The following is a 19,436-nucleotide window of genomic DNA, read 5'->3' on the forward strand; positions in this document are numbered from 1 at the left end:
TTGTTTAATTGGTACGTAAGAATGAAAAACTCTTACCTTGCTCTCCCATTTATTATTTCTGTAAAAGCTCCTACAGCACTGGGCAGCAGCGAGTCAGGCCTGTTCTGGATGGCAGATTATATGCAACAAATTGTTTTGGCAACATACCGGCCATTTCTTTACCATGGTTCCTGTGTTATGGGAAATGTGCAGATTGTTTCAGTAATTAACATGAAATTGTTCTACCATGAGAAATCCCTGACATTTAAATTGAATCCATAAAATATTAATCAGCAGATCAAAACAGAACAGTTTACCTTTTAGTTTAAACTTTATGCTTGGTGATCCCCTATTTTTGCATTATCCAATTAAGAACAGTAGTGCTTAACTGATATTTTACAGCTAGTAAATGCTTAGCTAGTAGAAAATTGACTAAACTTTGGGTCATATTTTAATCTTTGCAGCTATATTTAGCAATAGGTTAGGACGCAGCTGAAATCTGTGTTTTGTGTCTTTGTTGAGCAACAAGACTTGCAGTTTTTTTAAAGAATTCTGCATATCTAAATGTTAAAATGAAAAATGTGCATATCATCAGCATAAGCTGTAAAGTTAACACAAACTGAAATCAAAGAGAAAACATTTTACCATAGAGGACTGAATTTGAGCAGATAGTTTCCAATATCAGATGGAGCTGGGTTTGTTGTGGGTTTTTCATTCTGTTGTAATGGATGACTGAGGTCAAACTCTACTACCCCCAACAATTTACGTGTATATATATCCAATCATTCTCGTGCTAGCATCCACAACAAAAGAAATAGAACTCACTCTTCAAATGTATAAATAGGATCAAAAACTGAAGTAGACTGCATCCATATTCAATTTATCCTCAATGAAGTATTGCAAATCGTGCTTCCTGTCTGCAGGAGAAACTAGATCAAGGAAATGCAACAGGAGAATCTTGCAATCTATTGTGCCAGTGAAATAAATCTCAGAATCAGACTGGCTGTGTTAATTGTTCACTCTGGAGTTTCAAAGAGTGAGAGGGGACTGCATTGAATTCTGTAAGGTCTCTTCATGGAGTAGTAATAGAGAGGACATTTCCTTTTGTGTGTAAACAGAGTAAAATACTTGTTTTAAATGGAAGACTGAAAATGCGGAGTCATCCATCTAAAACAGGTATTTCAGTTTACTTACACACAAGTAATGTAAACACGAGGAAATCTGCAGATGCTGGAAATTCAAGCAACACACACAAAATGCTGGTGGAACACAGCAGGCCAGGCAGCATCTACAAGGAGAAGCACTGTCGACATTTCGGGCCGTGAGACTCCCTTTCATAAGGGATAATAGTTGCTGAGTTATTGAATGCAAGGGAGGTCAGGAACTGGTGAGAGTTGAAGTTACAATTAGATCCCCCATGATCTCTTCAAATATCAACACGGCCTGAAAGAAGTGGATGAGCTATTCCTGCACCTAAGGTGACAGTTTTGCGCTGTCAATAGAAATTGACTATTTACCTTTTAAACTCAATAGGAGAGCTGATCTTTGCATCTGTTTCCAGTAATAAGGACTGTCTTCCAACTTACCAGGTGAAAAATAGACTTTACTGGACAGAGTTAGCACCCACAGTTAAATTACATAGGGATATTAAAAATAGAAATGGGGTAGACCATTCCACCCTTGTGTCTACTGTATATGGCATTTAATGAAATCATGGCTGATCTTTTACCTCTGTGACACTTCTCTGAACTAACCTCAAATCCCATAAATTCCTACCTATCTAAAAATCTTCACCTTGAATATACTCAGCACTGAGTTTCCACAACTTGCTTGAACACCGATTTCCATACATTAATTGCCTTCAAGTGATGAAACTTCTTCACATCTCAGTATTAAATAGCCAAATCCTCACTGTCACAATGATCCGAAAAGTGGTAACATTAGTTCTGCATATACCCTATCAAGTGTTGTAAAAATGTCACATGCAACTCATCAAATCAAACTAATCATTGATGATTGAAGAAAAAATTGCCTTTTATAGGATTCCATAACAATTTTGTCACACAGATTATATTTGTCAAAATTTATACAAGAAAATGGACTGCACAAGGGTAAATGAATCAAAGATTTATGCTTCAATTACAAAATATGCAGATAATACAGAGCATAGCTCACTCATCCAGTTTAATGATGACAAGAAAATTCACATCATCTATTAATTTTTAGAAATCTTAGGATTTTACCATATACACTTCCATTTTTGTTGATCAGCATAAGTATTTACATAATATACTGTACATTTTACACTGATATAAAATTCAGGAAGCAGGTGCTCTTCCATGTACCTGGCTACAAGAAAATTGCTATCAATAAAAATACAAATCCTAGCAAAAATCTATATGAAAAGTTCTTGGCATAAATGCCTCTAGCTGCACTCTAACCCCAACCCCCAATTTCCCGAAGTACAAAATATAAAAAGCGATAAATGAACAAACGTCTATGCCTCCATTTGGTTAGAAATGTTTGCATATATTTTATAACAGCAATACAACTTTGGTATTATACTAAAATGGCAAATTATTACGTAGCACATGAGTATCGGGCTAGATCTATTGTTATTAATAAAAATTGGGCTGTTAATATTGAAATTAAGAGCCAACCTACTAAAGCAAAAAATATAAAGGAAAATAATGATAAATATCATCAACAATAGAACAATAACTGTCCTATTGTGCACTTAATTCATATTTTAAATGAATGGTGTTTCATTTGGTTATTCCAACTTACCATAAATTATCAAATGTATCTTACTATCAAAAAGCTTGCCATTGGTGGCTGGAAGTTAATGACTCAAAAATGTAAGAAACATCATGCAATTTAATACGCAATGGAATAACCCACACACATTTCAAAAGGGTAGGTCATGTTTAAGAAAATCATTTTATTATTTGGAGATGATTAAATAGTAATATACATATTTGAGATTCCAAAAGGGCCTTTGTTAAGGCATCACACAATAGATTCATCAGTAAGTCAAAAGATGTGGAATTGAGGGATATGTTACTGAAATGATGTCACAGAACAGAAGCAGAGGTTAAAGATGATTATTAGAGCCTGCCAAGTATTCACAGCATTCCTTGCTTTAATAAAATGCAATACAACCCAGGGAAGTGGGCAGCATGGTAGCTTCGGAGTGCAGCTGCTCTGGGTTCAATTCCAGCCACTGCCTGTAAGGAGTTTCTGCATGGGTTTCCTCCGGGTGCTCTGGTTTCTTCCCACAGTCCAAAGATGTACTGGTTGTTAGGTTAATTAACCATTATAAATTGTCCCATGGTTAGGTGAGGACTTAATTGGGGTTTGCTGGGCAGTGCAGCTTGAATGGCTAGAAATGCCTATTCTGCACTGTATATCAATAAAAAAAAGTAGGTTTCTAAAGAGAGAAGACTAATGACCTTTCCAATTATGAAAGACTTTGAAAGTAGAGGCAGAGAAGATGGACCAGATCTTTCTTCCACATTTGATGAGTTGATGTAAAAAGCGCAACACATATCGATTTGTACATGTTGTATAGCAGAGACTGTTTACTTGCGAATAGAGGGGTTAACAGCCTGGCTGAATTTGTTTGTGATAGAACGGACAAGAGTATAAAGAAGAGCATTGGGCCAAGGGATGTATAGAGAGTGGGATGGAGTGGTTGAGGAATCAGGCTGCAGTCACTTATGTTTGGGCTGGGTTCAGAGATTAGTCAAACAGGCAACCGGGTGTCAGTGGTCAATCAAGAAGGCATGGAGGGCAGAAATGTTTTCAGTGAAAACAGGGGCGGTCTTACCTGAAAGAACCTTTGTTTCCTCTTCAGTCAATTAAATAAAATTGGACCATCTTTAGAAAGCTGAATTCAATCTTCCAGCTAAGGCCTTCTTCAGGAAGGTCTCATATGTGCAAACCAATATTTAGTGATATCAAAACATTTCAGGTGACTAAGCCTATTATGTGTCCTCCATGCAGGTACGCACTGTACATATATATGTAGGAACAGCCTCTGATTTAAAGACATTCCCTAATGCTGCACTTTGTATGAAGAGCTTGTGAAAACAATATGCTGTAAAGAGCACATAACTAGTGTGCTACAAGATAGCATCTGGGCTGATAGTTCCACGATGGGGTGAGCAGAGTCAGAGGTCAAGGATAAAAGTTCGCCACTGAATAAAATAAATAATATTATTTTTATGAATAATTTTAAAAATTCTAAGGGTAGAAAGACCCTAATGGGAGTTATCTACAGGCCCCCAAACAGCAGTCTGGATGTAGGGTGTAAGTTGAATGAAGAGTTAAAATTGGCATGTCGCAAAGGTAATGATACAGTTGTCATGGGGGATTTCAACATGCAGGTAGACTGGGAGAATCAGAATGGTACTGGACCCCAAGAAAGGGAGTTTGTGGAGTGCCTCCGAGATGGATTCTTAGAACAGCTTGTACTGGAGCCTATCAGGGAGAAGGCAATTCTAGATTTAGTGTTGTGCAATGAACCGGATTTGATCAGGGACCTCGAGGTAAAGGAACCATTAGGAGGTAGTGACCATAATATGATATGTTTTAACCTACAATTTGAGAAGGAGAAGGGAAAATCGGATGTGTCAGTATTACAGTTGAATAAAGGGAACTATGGAGCTATGAGGGAGGAGCTGGCCAAAGTTCAATGGAACAATACCCTAGCAGGGAAAACAGTGGAACAAAAATCGCAGGTATTTCTGGGAATAATGCAGAAGGTGCAGGATCGGTTCATTCCAAAGAGGAAGAAAGATCCTAAGGGGAGTAAGGGGCGGCCGTGGCTGACGTGGGAAGTAAAGGGCAGTATAAAAATAAAAGAGAAGAAGTATAACATAGCAAAGATGAGTGGGAAACTGGAGGACTGGGAAGCTTTTAAAGAGCAACAGAAGATAACAAAAAAGGCAATATGCCAAGAAAAAATGAGGTACGAAAGTAAACTAGCCAAGAATATAAAGGAGGATAGTAAAAGCTTCTTCAGGTATGTGAATAGCAAAAAAAATAGTTAAGACCAAAATTGGGCCATTGAAGACAGAAACAGGTGAATTTATTATGGGGAACAAGGAAATGGCAGATGAGTTGAACAGGTACTTTGGATCGATCTTCACTAGGGAAGGCACAATCTCCCAGATGTAATAGTGGCAAAGGAAGTAGGGTAAAGGACGAACTGAAGGAAAGTTATATTAGGCAAGAAATGGTGTTGGATAGACTGTTGAGTCTGAAGGCTGATAAGTCCCCGGGACCTGATGGTCTGCATCCCAGGGTACTTAAAGAGGTGGCTCTAGAAATCATGGATGCATTGGTAATCATTTTCCAATGTTCTATAGATTCAGGAACAGTTCCTGCTAATTAGAGGGTGGCTAATGTTGTCCCACTTTTCAAGAAAGGAGGGAGAGAGAAAACAGGGAATTATAGATCGGTTAGCCTGATGTCAGTGGTGGGAAAGATGCTGGAGTCAATTATAAAAGAGGAAATTACGACACATTTGGATAGCAGTAGAAGGATCAGTCCGAGTCAGCATGGATTTATGAAGGTAAAATCATGCTTGACTAATCTTTTGGAGTTTTTTGAGGATGTAACTATGAAAATGGACAAGGGAGAGCCAGTGGATGTAGTGTACCTGGACTTCCAGAAAGCTTTTGATAAAATCCCACATAGGAGATTAGTGGACAAAATTAGGGCACATGGTATTGAGGGCAGAGTACTGACATGGATTGAAAATTGGCTGGCTGACAGGAAACAAAGAGTAGTGATTAACGGGTCCCTTTCGGAATGGCAGGCTGTGACCAGTGGGGTACCGCAAGGTTCGGTGCTGGGACCGCAGCTGTTTACAATATACATTAATGATTTAGATGAAGAGATTAAAAGTAACATTAGCAAATTTGCTGATGACACAAAGCTGGGTGGCAGTGTGAAATGTCAGGAGGATGTTATGAGAATGCAGGGTGACTTGGACAGGTTGGGTGAGTGGGCAAATGTATGGTAGATGCAGTTTAATGTGGATAAATGTGAGGTTAACAACTTTGGTGGCAAGAACAAAGGCAGATTACTATATAAATGGAGTCAAGTTAGGAAAAGGGGAAGTACAATGAGATCTAGGTGTTCTTGTACATCAGTCAATGAAAGCAAGCATGCAGGTACAGCAGGCAGTGAAGAAAGCTAATGGCATGCTGGCTTTTATAACAAGAGGAATCGAGTATAGGAGTAAAGAGGTCCTTCTGCAGCTGTACAGGGCCCTGGTGAGACCCCACCTGGAGTATTGTGTGCAGTTTTGGTCTCCAAATTTGAGGAAGGACATTCTTGCTATTGAGGGAGTGCAGCGTAGGTTCACAAGGTTAATTCCCGGAATGGCGGGACTGTCATATGTTGAAAGATTGGAGCGACTGGGCTTGTATACACTGGAATTTCGAAGGATGAGAGGGGATCTGATTGAAACATATAAGATTATTAAGGGATTGGACACGCCGGAGGCAGGAAGCATGTTCCCGCTGATGGGTGAGTCCAGAACTAGAGGCCACAGTTTAAGAATAAGGGGTAGGCCATTTAGAACAGAGATGCGGAAAAACTTTTTCACCCAGAGAGCGGTGGATATGTGGAATGCTCTGCTCCAGAAGGCGGTGGAGGCCAAGTCTCTGGATGCATTCAAGAGAGAGTTAGATAGAGCTCTTATAGATAGCGGGGTCAAGGGATATGGGGAGAGGGTAGGAACGGGGTACTGATTGTGTATGATCAGCCATGATCACAGTGAATGGCGGTGCTAGCTAGAAGGGCTGAATGGCCTACTCCTGCACCTACTGTCTATTGTCTGTCTAATATGGATATTAGAAGGAATCTTTACTATGGAAAGTAGTTAGAATGTGGAATTTGCAAGGAGAAAAATTATTTGAGGTGGCTGTCATTGATGCATTTCAGGGAAGAGGCTTATATGAAATGTAACACAGGCACCGGCCTGCTTGTTCATTTGGCCATTTTCTATGTTGTAAATATCATGGAACTGTGACTTTGTTCTTACAACACTCACATTGAAAATATCCATTGCTTTGTTTCAATGACACAAACAAGTATTTGTTGATTCAATACAAATATGAGTGCTTCTCAAAGCTTATTGAAAACCATAAGGAAAAGCAAACCCTCTGCATTTATTGACATTTCTGCCATCTAGGTATTGAGAAGCATAACTTTGCAGCTTAATTTTAAAAGCTTCAAATTGCAACTTGGCATAATTCATGGTTTAGTTTTAAATAATCCTATTCTCCTATCTTACAAACTCCCTTACTACCATATTTGTAATATTAAAGCTTATTGATTGATTGTCAAGTTAGTGTCATTAATTTTCAAAATACTTCTATAAATGCTACATACTTCCTTTTAGAAAATATGTGAAAGATATACAGGGTAATTCATTGAATATAAGTCGTAATGAAGACTGTTGACTGTTTACTCCCCTCTCTAGACACTGTGGAACTTGCTGAATTCCTGTAGTATTTACTGTGTGTTCTTGAAGTCTTTGTGCATGAGTTTCTTAATACTTAATACAGGTGTCCCCTGCTTTATGAATGTTCACTTTACTCCACTTTGCTTTTACAAAAGACCTACATTATTAACCTGTTTTCGCATTACAAAGAGGATTTTCGCTTTTACAAAAAATTTTCCCATATAAATTAATGGTTCTTCGCTTTATGCCATTTCGGCTTAAGAAAGGTTTCATAGGAACGCTCTACCTTTGTAAAGGGGAGGACACCTGTAAATATTTATTGATTGGAAAGTCACTTTCCGACAGAATAATATGGACAAACTAAGATTATGATTCATACAAGGAATGGACCTGTATTTTTGTACTGTGGCTTATAAAGAGTTAAATAGTCAATGTTAACTTTAACCAACCATTCTAAATACAGTGACATACATTTTATTTTCTGTGAAAGGGTAAAATGTTTTATCATGTATCTACTTCCCATTTAATATCTTTCTTGTTTATTAACTGACTATTGGATTAGGCATCAGAAGAATAAAATAATATCACCAATTTTATACTATTGCACATAATCATCACCTACCCACTATGCCTTTTCATCTCCAATGTATAACAATTAACAAATACCATAAGGTTGCTAAACATCATATCTGGTGAAAATAAGATGGGTTAACCAGAAGTTTTCAATTGTTGCTTAAGTATAATTGGCTTTGCTTCAAAATAATTATCTCATGTAGAGCACACACAATAAAAAACCTCACATATGATCCACATTTCAATACTTGAAAAAGCTTACCATGAACTTGTTATGGACCATCCATTCAAATTGAAGCTTTTATAAATTATATATAATCTGAATGCCATGTCTTTATTACATTAAAAGGCTTTAATACATCACCTTTAAATATCTCCAAATTTAAATTAACCTGAAAGAACACCATATTAAATATATTTATGTGAAAATATATATAAAGGACTGGCTTGTTTGACTTAAATTGGGTAATGAAATAAAAACAATAGAAAATCAATTGTAACGAAGTCACATTTCTGCCCGCTGATTTGTCTTTGCCGCAAGTGCTTCTCCGTCCTCCTCTTCTTCCTCTTCTTCTTCATAATTTTCATCCTCTCTCTCCTCTCCATGGTTGGTATCTTCAACAATTGACTCTTCTTCCTGTTCATTTGCCTCCCCTTCCTTCTCATCTGCCTGTATTAGAGCCAAAACAAGTAGTATATGGTATAATGCAACTTGAAAAATGCTTACTATAGATGTCTGTGACAATCTTTTTACATGAGTGGAGATATTAATAAGTATGCATCTTAAAACCAACAATAATCCCACTGTTAGAATTTTGGATTCATAGTTTCTTAATTTTACAGGAAATTGATATTACAAGAAAGATTCTAGTACGGATAAAGTAGTGGGTGATTGGCAGGAGGCAAAGAGTGGGAATAAAGGGAGCCTTTTCTGCTTGGCTGCCGGTAACTAGTGGTGTTCCAAAGAGGTCTGTGTTGAGAATGATTCTTGTTACATTATATGTCAATGATTTGGATGATGGAATTGATGGCTTTGTTGCAAAGTTTGAAGGTGAGTGGAGAGGAAGGTAGTCTTGAGGAAATAGAGAGGCTACGGAAGGACTTAGACAGATTAGAAGGGAGGGCAAAGAAATGGCAGATGGAATACAGTGATGGGAACTGTATAGTCACGCACTTTGGTAGAAGAATTGAAAGGATTAACTATTTTCTAAATGGAGAGAAAACACGAAAAGAAAGGGACTTGAGAGTCTTTGTGCAGGATTCCCTAAAGGTTAATTTGCAGATTGAGTCTGTGGTGACGAATGCAAATGCAATGACAGCATACACTTCAAGAGGACCAGAATATAAAACCAAGGATGTAATGTTGAGGCTTTATAAAGCATTGGTGAGGCTTCACTTGAGGTTTTGTGAGCAGTTTTGGGAGCCGTATCTTAGAAAGGATGTGCTGAAACTGAAGAGGGTACATAGGAGGTTCACAAAAATGATTCGAGGATTGAATGGCTTGTCATATCAAGACCTTTCACCTTATCGCATGGTGAAAGGCCTCGATACTGTGGATGTGGAGAGGATGGTGGGAGAGTCTAAGATCAAAGGACCCAGCCTCAGAATAGAGAGGCATCCTTTTAGAACGGAGATTAGGGGAAATTTCTTCAGCCAAAGAGTGGTGAATCTGTGCAATTCATCGCCAAAGGCTCCTGTGGAGGCCAAGTCATAGGGTGATAGATTCTTGATTGGTCAGGGCAAGAAGGGATATGGGGAGAAAGCAGGAGATTGGGGCTGGGAGGGAAAATGGGTCAGCCATAATGAAATGGCAGAGCAGATTTGATGGGCCAAATGACCTAATTCTGCTCCTATATCTTGTGGACTCACAACCTGAATTTGTTCATAAGGTAGGGCAATATTCAAAGCTACTTAATTTATACTTTGACAATATTTGTCCCAATGTTTAAGTGTCCCAGATCCTTCTCCAAATAATCAAAATATTTCCTTCCTTGGTGTCCAGTAAATTTAGTTTAATATTTTTTGAAAAGTTTTCAGGTATTTCCTAACAACTGAGGATTAGTGTTTAAACCCTAAGCTGCTGTTATTGTATAACATTGCTTAGTTTCTACAAAAATCACACACTCAGAAATCAGATTGCAACAAATGAAAAATTACTGCTCATGGAATGAAATGCAATAACAATACAGTACTTTTAGAACACTTTGCAGCACTTCCAGATGTGAATATAGCTTGCAAAACTGTAGCATCAATTTATACTCGAAAGAACAGGTGAATCAGTTTACCTCATCCCAAGATGATCATTGAACACTCTCAGGAGAATATGGTCTTGCTATGGCAATGCCTCATGGGACGTAATTTAACTATGCTGCAGTCCCACCAATGATCTTGACATGCTCCTCAGCCTGAGCTCTCTCCACAAATTATCTGGTCAACTCAAGAACAATGGGTTATGAGGGACGATGCCTGAGTCCCTCCTAATTCACTCAAATCCCTCCCTCTCCATCCAATCATCCTAAACCTGCATCAGAGGTCCGGATCGCCACTCTACTGCACCGATCAATTACTTGATCACTGATTTCCTTATGTGGCTCCAGTTACTTCCCTAGCACCTCACAGAATATAAATGAAGGTTAAAAGAAAATTAAAAGCAAGAAATAAAATCAGAGATTGCTGCAAACACACAGCAGGTCAAATTCTGACAAAGGCTATGCAACTTGAAGTATTAACTCTTTTCCATTTCCACCTATGCCGCTTGATCCGGTGATTGTTTCCAGAACTTTCTGTCTTTTACGCAAGTGAAGAGCTGAATGGTCTCTTTCTGTAATGTAACCAACCATTCTATTCATATAACCAACCATTCTATTAATCTATTTTAAATCTAACAGATTTTGTTAATGCCTGCTCTGAACGAGAAGCAGGGTGGACGCAGAGGGTTAATTTCAATGTTTCCCTTGCCACAGGATGATATTCTAGCTGTGTAGATCATCTTCAGGTCACCAACTGCGATTTCATCGGGGGAACTAATGGAATACTGCTGCTTCATGACAGTGGGCCATGGCTTCAACTGATCAGATTTTGTAAAGGATGACTTGGTGTTTTGAGTCTATTTACTCTGTCAATTTTTTCAGGCCGACATCTCCTTTTGCATGTATTAGCAGTGAGCATGGTTTCTCTCCCAATATTAATTCCATTTATACCAATGACTCTGAAAGGTCAGGAGAGGGCTGTATCCAGCAGCTGAAATAATACTACAGTAAAAAGTCAAACCATTTTTAGAGTCTGAGTGTGACATAAACAATTTGGCAAGCTGAGAGATTCATATGCTGTCAGGAGTGTGGAAAGAAGCTAACTGAAATAAAAATCAAACATGATTCGGAGGAGCAAAATTTTATGACACCCAAGCTGAAAGGTTTTCATTGATGAATAGTCTGAAGTAACGAAGCCAGGAAAAATTACTTCATAATTGAAAAAAACAACCAACATTTGGGGCAGGATACATGCATAATGTTTAGCTTCTGTCAGCTGACAATTTATTTTGCAAAAGAGATTACACAGTAATAAATTATTCTCAAAGTCAACCCTCTCTGATGTCACTTTTATCTAAAAAGTATGGGCATTAATGATGCAGTTTTTAAAAGTACAATTGAACACTTTAAAAATGGATGTTGAACAGAACATTCATCAGGGAAAAAACCCACATGAAACCAACATGATGGGAATGAATGCATTCGATGTAGAATTTAAAATGGCAACATCTGGGGTGTTCACTTTCAGATATATGACTGAAACATGGATAGATGAAAAGGTTGTATGTATGATACATAAACAGGTTTGAAGACAAACAGATTTAAGATAGAGACAGATGAATTAAAACCACAAGAAAGACTGGGAAACTAACAATGACAATGGAAGATGCTCAGAGTTTCAATGGAATAAAGACAACAGCAATAATGTAGATTACACTTTATCTCCAACAGAGAATCCTGGTCATATTTAAAAGGCTACCACAACATGCACGACATCTGCTGTACTAAAACTAAGAGTTACAATAAATGTCAAACCTATTCCACAGAATTACTGATTAGGCCATGATCATGGCATCAATAAATTCAGTTGTGCACTAAAGAGACAAGCGGCTAATCTCAAATGAAAAGTTTCGAACTGTCACCCATAGGAAATTCCATAAAAGCAAGTCACATTGATTTTTTTTAAGTTGACATTGATTTTATAATAAAAACACAGGCAGTGCTTAATGTAAATTCATACAAGGATTTATAATAACAAAGATGGGTGCTGCAACAAAAACAGTTGTGTTTTTTTAGAATAAGAAACTAAAAGAAATGGAGAAATAAAACCTTTCTACATCATATAGCATAAAGTATCCCTTTTCTACCCTAAGAAATAGCTGTATCTTATTTCCAATATTAATTGTGCATTTCACCAGAACATTCATCCTTTATCATCTCAGTTCCTCATAATTGAATGAGGACAGGCCAGCTGAGTCCCCAATCCCTGCCACTCCAGGTCATTTTGCTTTACAGTCTGTTACCAAGTCTGGTTCCCAATGGAATGCAGTGGAAGAAAACTGTTCAGTTATATCGTCAGAATATTCCCAACAGGTATTTTTTCACATTCTTTGTTGTACTCAATTTATTCAACATTTAAACCTCGTCTTCTACCTTCCAAAAAAAAAATTCCCAACCTTCCGCTCAGGGAATCACTTATAATCCTAAAACCAGAATGTCCAATTATGCTCTGGAGAGACAAATGACAACATTTCAGGCCAGTGACCTTTTATCAGAACAAGGAAATTAACTACATTTTAGATTGAAGGGGGAGGCTTCAATCATACCAGTGCCCAAGAAAAACGTAGTAATCTGTCTCAAAGATTATTGCCCAGTAGCACTTACAACCATTGTGATGAAGTGCTTTGAGACGTTGGTCATGAAGCATATCAACTCCTGCAGTAGATACCAGTTTATTGGTTCTCCATTCAGTTCTGCAACATTTGGACAGTGAAGATGCATACATCAGGATGCTCTTCATTGACTACAGCTCAACATTCAACACTTTCATCCCCTCAAAACTAATCAGTGAGCTAGTTTCAAGACCTAGGTCCAGTACCTCCTTGAGCAACTGGATCCTTGATTTCCTCACTTGCAGACCCTGGTCAGTTTGGATTGGCAACAACATCTTCTCCATAATTACCATCAGCACAGATATAGTACAAGGCATATGCATAACCCCCTGCTCTACTTGATTTATACTTCTTACTGTGAGGCTAAGTACAGCTCCAATAGCATTTTTAAGTTTGCCGATGACACCACTGTTGTTGGCCAAATCAAAAATGCAGACGAATTAGCATGTTGAAGGGAGACTGAAAATCTGGCTGAATGGTGCCACAAAAAGATGCTCTCACTCACTGTCAGCAAAACCAAAGAGCTGATTATCGGCCAGTTCATGAGCCAGATCTCATGAACTGTTAAAATTGTAATTGTAATGTAATGTAATGGATGTAATGTTAAAATTGTACAAGGCACTGGTGAGGCCAAATTTGGAGTATTGTGTACAGTTCTGGTCACTGAATTATAGGAAAGATGTCAACAAAATAGAGAGAGTACAGAGGAGATTTACTAGAATGCTACCTGGGTTTCAGCACCTAAGTTACAGAGAAAGGTTGAATAAGTTAGGTCTTTATTCTTTGGAGGGGGGACTTGATAGAGGTGTTTAAAATTATGAGGGGGATAGATCGAGTTGACGTGGATAAGCTTTTTCCATTGAGAGTAGGGGAGATTCAAACAAGAGGACATGAGTTGAGAGTTAAGGGGCAAAAATTTAGGGGTAACATGAGGGGAAACTTCTTTACTCAGAGGGTGATAGCTGTGTGGAATGAGCTTCCAGTAGAAGTGGTAGAGGCAGGTTCGGTATTGTCACTTAAAAAAAAAAATTGGATAGGTATATGGACAGGAAAGGAATGGAGGGTTATGGGCTGAGTGCAGGTAGGTGGGACTAGGTGAGAGTAAGCGTTCAGCACGGACTAGAAGGGCCAAGATGGCCTGTTTCCGTGCTGTAATTGTTATATGGTTATATCTCATAAGGGAGTCAGAGGTGGGGAGGATCAGTAACTTGGAATTCCATGGTGTTATCATATCAGAGAATCTATCCTGGGACCAGCGCGCAAGCACCATTTCAAAGAAGGCACAGCAGATCCTCTACTTTCATATAAGATTGTGTAGATTCACTATGCTATTTAAAACTGTGACACACTTCTACAGATGCACAGTGGATAGTATCCTAACTGATTTCATCACAGCCTGGTGTGGAAACATCTACGCCGAAGAGCAGAAAAAAGCCTACAAAAAGTGGGGATACAGCCCAGAACAACACAGGAAAAGCCCTTCACACCACTGAGCACATCTGTAAGGAGCCCTTTCACCAGAAAGTAGCATCCATCATCAAGAACCCCCGCTGTGTTCTCTCTCACTGCTGCCATCGGGAAGGAGGTACAGGAACCTTAGGTCGCACGCCACAGGTTCAGGAACAGTTAGTAGCCTTCAATGATCAGGCTCCTGAACCAGTGTGGATAACTGCACTCACCTCAGCACTGACTTGATTATGGGCTCACTTTCAATGACTCTACAACTGATGTTTTCAGTATTATTTATTGATTTATTACTTATTATTTGCTCTTTTGTATTTAACACAGTTTGTCTACCTTTGTGCATTGGTTGCTTGTTAGTCTTTTTGCTTATGTGTAGATTTTCATTGATTCTACTGTATTTCTTTGTTTTCCTGTGAATGCCTACCAGAATAAGAATCTCAGTGTAGTATACAGTGACATATATGTAGTTTGATCATAAATTTACTTTGAACTTTGAGGTTTTGACTGTTTGAGAGACAAAAAAGGAGTGTTTATGGTTAAGCAGAACTTAGGCAATGTAATCATAATAATCTTAAATTATCTGACATAATATATTTCACAAGGTATAATTTTATCAATGCACTTCACCCACCATTGTACTTCACAATCTGTATTAGGTAAAATGCAATTAAACTGAAATCATAGAACCATAGAACCATAGAACACTACAGCACAGTACAGGCCCTTCAGCCCTCCATGTTGTACTGACCCATATAATCCTTAAGAAAAAATACTAAACCCACACTACCCCATAACCCTCCATTTTTCTTTCATCCATGTGCCTGTCCAAGAGGCTCTTAAATACCCCTAATGTTTCAGCCTCCACCACCATCCCTGGCAAGTCATTCCAGGCACTCACAACCCTCTGTGTAAAAAACTTACCCCTGATGTCTCCCCTAAACTTCCCTCCCTTAATTTTGTACATATGCCCTCTGGTGTTTGCTACTGGTGCCCTGGGAAACAGGTACTAACTATCCACCCTATCTATGCCTCTCATAATCTTGTAGACCTCTATCAAGTCCCCTCTCATTCTTCTACGCTCCAAAGAGAAAAGTCCTAGCTCTGCTAACCTTGCTTCATATGACTTGTTCTCCAATCCAGGCAACATCCTGGTAAATCTCCTCTGCACCCTCTCCATAGCTTCCACATCCTTCCTATAATGAGGTGACCAGAATTGAACACAATACTCTAAGTGCAGTCTCACCAGAGATTTGTAGAGTTGCAACATGATCTCTCTACACTTGAACTCAATCCCGCTGTTAATGAAGCCTAGCATCCCATAGGCCTTCTTAACTACCCTATCAACCTGTGCAGCGACCTTGAGGGATGTAGGGATTTGAACCCCAAGGTCCCCTTGTTCATCCACACTCTTAAGTAACTGACCATTAATCCTGTACTCAGTCTTCTGGTTTGTCCTTCCAAACTGCATCACCTCACACTTGTCCGGATTGAAATCCATCTGCCATTTTTCTGCCCAACTCTGCAGCCTGTCTATATCCTCTTGTAACCTTCAACAACCTACAGCTCCATCTACAACTCCTCCAATCTTCGTGTCATCCGCAAACTTACTCACCCATCCTTCCACCCATCCAGGTCATTTATAAAAATCACAAAGAGCAGGGGTCCCAGGACAGATCCCTGCAGCACTCCACTAGTCACCAACCTCCAGGCAGAATACTTTACTTCCACAACTACCCTCTGCTTTCTTCCCTTAAGCCAATTTTTTATCCAAACAGCCAAGGTTCCACTTATCCCATGCCTCATGACTTTCTGGATGAGTCTCTCATGAGGGACCTTGTCAAATGCTTTGCTAAAGTCCATGTAGACCATATCCACTGACCTACCCTCATCAATTTCTTTTGTTACCTCTTTTAAAAACTCAATCAGGCTTATGAGGCTCAATCTTCCCTTCACAAAGCCATGTTGACTATCCTTGAGTAGACTGTACTTCTCCAAATGCTCATAGATCCTATCCTTAAGAATCCTTTCCAGTAGTTTGCAGACCACCGACATAAGACTCACCAGTCTATAGTTCCCAGGTTTCTCCCTATTACCTTTTTTAAACAAGGGAACTACATTTGCCATTCTCCAGTCCTCCGGTACTTCCCCTGCAGCCAAAGAGGATTCAAAGATCATGGCTAATGCTCCTGCGATCTCTTCTCTCAATTCCCACAACAACCTAGGGTGTATCATATCCGGCCCTGGAGATTTATCAATCTTAATGTTTTTAAGAAGATCTAGCACTCCTTCTTCCCTAATCTCCACATTGTCCAGCACACAGGCCCGCTCTACTTCAACCTCATCCTGATCAAGATCCTTTCCACTTGTGAATACTGAAGCAAAGTATTCATTTAGGACCTCCCCAACCTCCTCCGCCTCCAGGCACATGTTGCCCTCTTTATTCTTTAGCGGTCCCACCTTCGTTCTCATCGTCATCCTATTCTTCACATACGCGTAGAACGCCTTGGGGTTCTCCTTAATCCTACATTCCAAGGCCTTCTCATGCCCCCTTTGAGCTCTCCTAAGTCCTTTCTTTAACTCCTTCCTGGCTACCCTATATTTCTCATAAGCCCTATTTCCTGCTTCTTATATCTAACATATGCTTCCTTCTTCCTCTTGATGAGTTGCCTCACATGTTTCATCAGCCACGGTTCCCTTTTCCTACCATTTTTTCCTTGCCTCAGTAGGACAAACCTATCCTGAACCCAGCTCAAGTGATCCCTAAACTTCTCCCACATTACTTCTGTGCTTTCCCCTTTGAACATCTGTTTCCAATTTACTCTCACTAGTTTCTGCCTCATCCCTTCAAAGTTAGCCCTTTCCTAGTTAAACACTTTACCATTTTGTCTGATTTTATCCCTTTCCATAGCTATGCTGAAGCTAAGGGAGTTGTGGTCACTCTCACCAAAATGCTCCCCCACCAAGAGGTCTGTCACCTGTCCAGGTTCATTACCCAGAACTAGATCCAGTATAGCCACTCCTCTCATCGGCCGGTCCACATACTATGTCAGGAATCCTTCTTGAACACACCTGACAAATTCAGCCCCATCTATCCCCCTTGCACTCAGGAGGTGCCAGTCAATATGAGGGAAGTTGAAATCACCCATAACTACTACCCTGTATTTCCTGCTCCATTCTAAAATCTGCCTGCGTATCTGCTCCTCGGTGTCCCGAGGGCTATTTGAGGGCCTATAGACTACTCCCAGCACAGTGATTGATCCCTTCCTATTTCTGACTTCCACCCAGACTGACTCTGTGGACACTCCCTCTGCAGCGTCCTCCCTTTCTATAGCCATGATACTATCCCTGACCAGCAATGCCACTCCCCCCCCCCTGCCTTTTCTACCTCCCATCCTATTCCTTTTAAAACACCTGAACCCCAGGACCTGCATCATCCAATCCTGCCCTTCCTCCAACCAAGTTTCAGTAACGGCCACAACATCGTAGTTCCATGTACTAATCCATGCTCTAAGTTCATTCTCCTTGTTCCTAATACTCCTAGCATTGAAATAGACACATTTCAACCCCTTTAACTGGCTACAATTCTGTCCCCTGCCTGTCCTTCCTCATCAACTACGAACACTTAGCATCATGCCCTTGTGCTTCTACCTTAATCCCTGCACTCACATTCTGATTCCCACCCCCCCTGCCAAACTAGTTTAAACCCTCCCCAACAGCTCTATCAAACCTGCCCGCCAGAATGTTGGTCCCCCTGGGATTCAAGTGCAACCCATCCTTTTTGTACAGGTCACACCCGCCCCAAAAAAGGTCCCAATGATCCAGAAATCTGAATCCCTGCCCCCTGCTCCAATCCCTCAGCCACACATTTATCCTTCACCTCATTCTATTCCTATTCTCACTGTCGCGTGGCACAGGCAGTAATCCCGAGACTACTACCTTCGTGGTCCTGCTTTTCAACTTCCTTCCTAACTCCCTGTAGTCTTTTTTCAGGACCTCTTCCCTTTTCCTACCTATGTCATTGGTACCAATATGTACCACGACCTCTGGCTGTTCTCCCTCCCACCGCAGGATATTACAATATTATATTACTGTGTGCATACATCTACTGATGCTTCTGGACACATCATCAGTGATGAAACTTCTATGGCTATGAAGGTAATGATAAGACTCTTATAAAGATAATCGCAGGTACGTATAAAGTGAAATAAAAGGAAAAAATGGGGGAAGCATCTTGTTGGACAGCATTTATGGCCAGAGGTGGTAGCACAGATGCTTCATGTAGATAATCTTTAACCAAAGGCAGGGGTATTACGTAAATGTCGTGTAACATCAACAACTTCACCAGCATGTCTCGATCAACCAATATACACTAAGACTCCGACAATCTGCTATCCGACTGGAAATCCTGCAGGTAGCACTCCTGGTTTAGCAGGTAATGTTTACCATGTTCTTCTTCCACAGCCAAAGATTCGGGTTCGTGTAATTTTAATCCACTGAGCTGAGCCCTGACTCTGGCCCTCCCATACAACTTCCTGTCCATTCATTGCGGTCCCCAGTGCTCACGCTCCTGGTTCACTGATTCACACTGTGTAACATCTTAAAAGTGAATGAAGGGTGTTGAGATTTTAATAAAGTAATTTACAATAATCCAGAACATGTGTCAATCTGGCAACTTCAAAGTCTGGAACATGCAGGATTATGGGAGTTTTACTGTATTTTAAATTAGCTCATTCCCTTGCAAAAATGTAGCCCATTAAAAGGGGTGCACAACAAAAAGTGATATTAACTGATATTCTCAGCCTAACTTTACAAGGGAGTAGCTTTTTTTCAAGCTTTTTGAAGAAAAATTAGCTGTCAAACAAAAAAAGAGGCTGACTTTCAATAAATAGTTAAAGCAATATTACCATGCCAACCAATGCTACCATGCATTTGCCTACCTCTTCCTCTCCCTCATCCTGGTACTGTTCATCCTGATTATCCTCCTGCTGATCAGGATTTCGATCAATCTGTAAACATCAA

At 39.7% G+C, this 19,436-nt stretch overlaps 2 protein-coding genes across 5 annotated transcripts in view; both read right to left on the reverse strand.

Annotated features, from left to right (window-relative positions):
* Positions 1 to 2,001, reverse strand: part of LOC140725502 (transient receptor potential cation channel subfamily V member 6-like) — a 46,030-nt gene extending 44,029 nt beyond the window's left edge. For 2 of the 3 annotated variants that reach the window (XM_073041037.1, XM_073041036.1), the window contains exon 1: positions 37 to 293. The gene's annotated coding sequence lies outside the window, so the exon portion shown is untranslated. Of the gene's footprint in view, positions 1 to 36; positions 294 to 1,773 lie in introns of those variants that run through there. The other variant, XM_073041035.1, reaches the window with a different exon arrangement.
* Positions 2,002 to 2,900: 899 nt separating this feature from the next.
* Positions 2,901 to 19,436, reverse strand: part of golim4a (golgi integral membrane protein 4a) — a 100,729-nt gene continuing 84,193 nt past the window's right edge. For both annotated transcript variants that reach the window (XM_073041039.1, XM_073041038.1), the window contains exons 13-14: positions 19,355 to 19,423; positions 2,901 to 8,702 (exon numbers count right to left, since the gene is read on the reverse strand). In XM_073041039.1, the coding sequence (XP_072897140.1) occupies positions 8,538 to 8,702; positions 19,355 to 19,423 (234 nt within the window). In that variant the 3' untranslated portion in view covers positions 2,901 to 8,537. The remainder of the gene's footprint in view (positions 8,703 to 19,354; positions 19,424 to 19,436) is intronic.

Source organism: Hemitrygon akajei, chromosome 3 (assembly GCF_048418815.1).
Source record: "Hemitrygon akajei chromosome 3, sHemAka1.3, whole genome shotgun sequence".
Taxonomy (NCBI): Eukaryota; Metazoa; Chordata; class Chondrichthyes; order Myliobatiformes; family Dasyatidae; genus Hemitrygon; species Hemitrygon akajei.